The sequence below is a fragment of the Charadrius vociferus genome, unplaced genomic scaffold (assembly GCF_000708025.1).
Source record: "Charadrius vociferus isolate BGI_N301 unplaced genomic scaffold, ASM70802v2 scaffold1096, whole genome shotgun sequence".
In the NCBI taxonomy this organism is placed as follows: Eukaryota; Metazoa; Chordata; class Aves; order Charadriiformes; family Charadriidae; genus Charadrius; species Charadrius vociferus.
The window spans coordinates 25,642-31,502 of NW_009649045.1; the positions used below are offsets into that span (position 1 = coordinate 25,642).

General features: G+C 51.3%; 1 protein-coding gene across 1 annotated transcript in view; it reads left to right on the forward strand.

Moving 5' to 3' along the window:
- The first annotated feature begins 672 nt into the window (after positions 1 to 672).
- Positions 673 to 5,861, forward strand: part of TCF3 (transcription factor 3) — a 79,197-nt gene continuing 74,008 nt past the window's right edge. The window contains exon 1 of the mRNA XM_009887932.1: positions 673 to 771. Within this exon, the coding sequence (XP_009886234.1) occupies positions 697 to 771 (75 nt within the window). The 5' untranslated portion in view covers positions 673 to 696. The remainder of the gene's footprint in view (positions 772 to 5,861) is intronic.

Sequence of the window (5,861 nt, forward strand, 5' to 3'; positions counted from 1 at the left end):
TTTTTTGTAACTCCCCCCCCCCCCCCCCAGTCCCATTTTGGAGTGGAGAGGTTCAGTTCTCTCCGGGTATGGCCTGGCTGGGCATCCCCCAAATTCAGCTCCGGAAAAAGCAGCTGCAGGTGCTCAGCAACCCGAAGGAAAGAGGGAGGCGTAAGATCAGACTTTTTTTTTTTTTTTTTATTTTTTTTTAAACTAGCCAAACTGCTGTGAACTGGAAGCTGTGATTCACTAGAGAAGGCTGCTTTTGCCCGTTAGCCTATGGCTACAGATGTATAGCGGGGAAGTGGTGAATCACGGAGCTGCTTTTTGAAGCATGGTAGTTTTGCGGGAGGGTGTCTTTTTGCTTCATTCGCCACACGCCAGGAACAGAATTGGCCTGAACTAGTGGAATTGGCAGCAAAAAACTAACATACAAGTGTGTCTGGTCAATAGAGCGCTTGTTCCTGCCTCTGGGTGCGATGTGAGGACTCCGACTGTGCTCGCAGCCCGGGAGTTGTGGTGCTGGAGACGCGCAGAGGATTTTTCTTTTCTCGCCCCTTTCTCTCTCCCTCAGGCTTTTTAAAATATTCAGCAATGGGGTGGGTAGTTTGCTCTAGTCATTAAAATCTCTCTTTTTTTTTTTTTTTTTCTTTTTTTTTTTTTTCTTCCCCTCCCCCTCGCTCTCTCCAGGACTGCCACTGTCGAGGCTGTGGGAGTATGAATCAGCAGCAGCAGAGAATGGCTGCAGTTGGGACAGACAAAGAGCTCAGTGACCTGCTGGACTTCAGCATGGTAAGCCAGTGCGACCCTGGGGGTGGGGGGGGGGCTTTATTCACCCCGGGGCTTTCCTTGTGTGCCATGTTTTTGGAGCTGCAGAAGGGAGGAAATGTGAGCCTGTAAATTGGACATGATGGGTTTCAGATGTGCCGTGTTTGTGTGCGTGCACATGTGCTGCAACTTGTTTATTTTCAAGTTAAAGCAAAGCCTCTGCCCCTCCTCTCCTCCCCCCCCCCCCTTCTCTTCAAACTTATATTGTTTCCTTGCAGAGAGGTGGGTCAGGGTTGGGATTTGGTTGGTTGATTTTTTATTTTGATGGGAAATTCTGGGGAAATGTAGAGGAGTTGTGTGTTCTCTGTTTAAATGCTCACTGCGAAATGGGCTGGATGACTGTTTCTGAAGCCCTGCAAAGATGTAACTTCAGTAGCCGATTAATCGGGCTTTTTTCCTCTCTCCAGATCCAGGCTATTAAACTTTTGCTCCCACAGGTTATTTTGTCACAGTTTGAAACGTGTCCAAGCTCTCCAGCGCATTATTTTTGCAGGAGTTGGACACTTGTGTTCCTCACGCTCTGCTCTTCTGTATCCTGGAAACCTTTAGCTGCATTTAGGAGCTGTTTATTTTCAAAGAAACGGGACCTAAGAGTTCCCCCAGAAGCAGGTCGCAGGGAGAAGTCCCTTCTAGTTGCAGCAGAGCGAGGGTTAGTCCATCTATGCTGCCGTCCGGGGTCGGTGATGATGTGCCACGCAGTGTAGGCTGTGTGCTTGCCGCACCGGTGCTGGCAGTCGTTGGCAGGTGACTTGTGGAGGGGAGAGAGAGCTCGTCTTCAAAAGAAAATAACTTTTTTGTTGGGTTCCCCTGTGGTGTGCTGCACCCTCACGGCACTTGGAGCGTGCGTCTTGCTTTTTAGATAAGCAAACGTGCTGCAAAGATAGAAAAAAACCAAAACCCAGCTCTGCGAGGAGGAATAACCATGAGTGTTGGTGCTGCGGCTTGGGGCTGTCTTGGTCACCCGGCCCACGGCCCCGCTGGGCTGATTTTCGCTGATTTTCTTGTCTTTTGGGGTAAAGGGGGGAAAAGTGGTGGCAGAAGCAGGGGGATCCGCTGTCCTGGTACCTGTTACTCCTGGGGGAAGTGCTGAGGCTCAGCCACTCTTCTGCACCTGAGCACTGAGGTTTAGCAATGGGAAATAAAACTTTTTGGACAGCTGGGGCTGGTACCTGTCCCACAGGGGGTCGGTGGTGGGGACTCTTAGTCCCCTGAAGAGTGATTCTCCTGCAGGAGGAGAAGCCCAGTTCTCCCAGTTTCATGCTTCTGCTGGGAGGCCGGTTCTGTTAAATTACCAGCGATGTATTTTTACAGTAGTATGTTTTATGGTTGGCGGAGGGAGTGCAGGGACGGTGTGTGTTTAAAAGCAGGGCTCACCGTGGAGTGGTGCGCGGTTATTTGTCCCTCTCTCATCTCGGAGGTGCTGCGGGTTGGTAGGAGCACTGGCGCTTTCCATCTCCTGCACCACAGAGTGCTGGGTTTTGGGTCGGTAACCCATAAACTGCTCCCTGGCTGGGAGTAACTCCTGCTTTGCTTTTTCTGCCCCTTAGGAACAAAATCAAATCCCACTTACCATTTAGAGCTTTAAAAACAAAACAAAACAAAACAAAACAAAAAAACAACAAATCACCCCAAGACCTTATTTTCAAATTTAACGAACCATCCTCATTTGCATGCTCAGAGCTGTATTCCCTGGAGGGGTCCTGACCTGTTCCCTCAGTACATGAATGTTTCTGTCCGTGGAGATTAATCTACACCTAACGGTTGAATCTGGGTTCAATTCCAACACTCTTATGCTGGTGTAAACATGGGAATGACCAGAACTCAGTCTGTTTTCGTGTATGGCTCATGCTTTCCGCAGCGGCACCGGGGGCGGCTGCTTGCAGGATCGGGGCCTGCGAATGTCATTTGCCAGCAAATGAATCGAAGACGTTCCCTCCAGGATAAGTTGGCCGATGGGCTCCGGCGCAGGCTGGATTCCGGCCAGATCTGTTTCACAAACTCTCCTCTCCGCACACGCACGCCCTTCTCCTGAGTTTGCATAAAAGGAAAGATTAACATCTTTCCTGAAGGATGAGTAGCTGAAATGGAAAGCTTCCTAGCTGGTAGATGGTCTTCACCCTGGCATCGCGAGCTGGTCCTGCGCAGCATGGGTCTGTGGGAGAGGCTTCTCCATGGGTCGCTCTCCCTCTGCCATTGGATGCAGGCTTTTTGACCGCAAAGCTCGCTCTTTCAAGTATATTTAAATTTTTCTTTCAATAAGCAGGAGTGGAGCATCGGTCCGCTAATCCTCTCCAGGAGAGTAGATGGGAGGGAGGACCAGAGGGAGATTCAGAGCAGTTGGAAGCGTTTGCTTCAGATCAGTATTATGATTTCTTTTTTCTAGGGAAAATATGTTCAACCCCAGCAGTCTGTGTTCCAGCTCTGCGCTGTGTTTTGCCGTGCAGTGAGTGAATTTTAAGGTCTGACCCTAACAGGATTGCACAGTCAGATGTGGGTTTGTGGGGTCAGTAAGTGGCAGGGTTGTGTGAGATGCTATAAACTGGGCTTATAGTCCTGAAAAGAAAGACTGGTACCTTGTTTAATAAATAAATATACTGGGTAGTTATTGAGCTGCAAAGCGCTCGCCCAAAGCTTTGTGCCAACCTAATTTGCCAATAAGGGTGAAAATCAAAGGAATCTGTAACGTTTCATCTGAGTGAGCCGGAGCCAAATACCCAGCGATGTGTTCTGATTGCTGCTTTGGGCTGTGCACGGCGGCATGCTTACCTCTCCGTCTGAACAAATTGCCTTTTATAATTGCCCCAAAGTACAGGTAATTTGTAAGCTTTCTTTCACCACCGCTCCCTGGCAGTAGTCCAGGACGGGCTTGCGATTCTGGAGGAGAGAGCTTTCGAGAAAGCATCGTCGTACTGCCTAATAGGTTCGAGTTTGCTGGCTTTACCTATTTATTAGGTTTGGGGTTTGGTGCGTTGTCCCTCGGCCTGCAGTTGCCGGGCTTTGCCGGGCACGGGCTGCGTCTGGCAGGAGCTGCCGTCGGGAGGTGCTCGGTGGGCGAGGACTCGCCGTGGTTATCCCCGGTGGCGTCTTGGCTGTGCCGTGCTGCCGGCATTGGTGCGGGCAGGTATCCTGTCGGGGCTGGGGTGCTCCCCATGGCATGGGGAGAGCCGGGACGGAGCAGCCCGGGCGGGAATACGGATGGGGTGGGGGGCCTGTCCGTGCCGCGGAGCGCGCCTGCCAAGCTAGATAGAGGCAGGCGGCTGCGTGCCAGCCGAGGTCCCTGGCAGAAGTGAAATGCTGTTAACAGCCATGATTATTAGCAGAGTATTAACCATATGCTGCAGGGATGGTAGTTGTCAGGGTGGGTTTCTAGCTTGATGAGACGTTGCGGGGTGGGCAGGGGCTTGAGCAGTCACACAGGACCTGCCATCTGATTTCTCCGCAAGCGACCGCTCTCGGTGCGTGCCAGCCCTCGTGGCTCCAGCCATCAAACTGGGGGTGCAAGCCAAAACCCTTACCAGCAAGCAGGGCTGGAGTGAGCTTCTTCTGCCCTTGCTGCCACTGCTTCTGCCACACTGGAGGATGCTGAAGCTGTGCCCCGCTCCTGCGCTTCCGTGATAAAACTCTTGCTTTTGTTCAGAGTGAAGCAGTTGTAAAGTTTTGACTTTACAACAGTGGACGTGTGGGGCTGCAGTCAGGAAGGTCTGTCTTAAATGAACACGTCTAAAATATCCTGCTGGCAATGTTTACTGAGTCAAATTCCCTCTTCTCCCCGAATTAACAGCTGGATACTTTTCACGCTGCAAAATAGATTTCAGGTTGTGAGTTGAAGCCTGAGGTTGGTTCAGCCGGGGGTTCATAAGGTGGCAGAGCGGAGGAAGTGAAAACAGCCATTTAATTTGAAAACACTGATGCACTGGTAGAAGTACATGATAAATGAAATGCTGGTTGATACTGTTACTTGTGTCTGGCAAATTCCCTTTCTTGCTTACGAGTTGGCTGTTGAAAGTGTGGGGTCTCTTCACTGGAACCTTGTGGGTGTTTGGATCTTCCCATGCACTGGGTTTGCGTCTTTTAACCTGGGAGAAACAGGGAGAATAAATTCTTTGAGATGGGTGGAAATTGAGCTACAAGGGTCCGCTGGAGTTGTTGTCGGCTGTTGAGGAGGCTGGAGATAGGACTTGAGAAACCAAATACAGCGACTTAAGATGGGGGATTTTACATAACCGTTTAAATCTACATTATTCAAATCCAGCAAAGGCCAAGTAATGACCTAATTACAGTTCCTCAGACACTGATACCTGGGTCCCCACTCACTGCCTGGGTCCCTCCAGTATGTGCCAGCTCTGGTTCATCTCCTCCCTCCCCCTCCCCGTTTATTTTTAAAGCAGCGTTCAAAAGCAGAAAGGAAATTTGCAGTAGGTGGGTGAACTTTGCCTGCGAGTGACATGCGCCAGCGAAGGCAGCCGGCACTTCACGTATGACTTGCGCCGGGCTCCTCGAGGCAGCGTACCCCCCGTCGCCCTCAGCCCACACCACAGTGGAAAAACAAGCTGGCAGAAAAAAAAAAAGAAAAAACCAAAACCTAAAACGCTTCCTGGAGTTGGCAAGCGCTGAGTGTGTTCGGAGCCTGTATTAAGGCGAGGGGTAGCCTGGGGTTCCCCCCCACTCCCTCTGGCATCACCCTGCTTTAGCATCCCCACTTGCCTTGGTGTGGAAAGGGGTCGGGGATGCCGTAATCCCTTGGAGGGGGAGAGCGGGGAGGTGTTGCATCAGTCTCGAAATCTCTCTGGAAGCAGGCGGAGGGGAGAGGTGGGGAGGGCATCCCCCGGAGGGGGGTGCGGGGGCGTGCTGGGGATTGCCGGTGGCGGGGAGGGGGGGGACGGGGACACCCCACGTCTTTTGCAGAAGTAGAAAGCGCTCATTGCACAACGGAACAAGGCTGTTCATTTTCTCCACTCACTGGTGTTTGCTCCTCAAACCTTGGGTTTTTCAGCATCAGCAAGTATTAAGCAGAAACGTTTGTGAAAAAAGAGCCAGCAGTGCTTCCCCCCCCC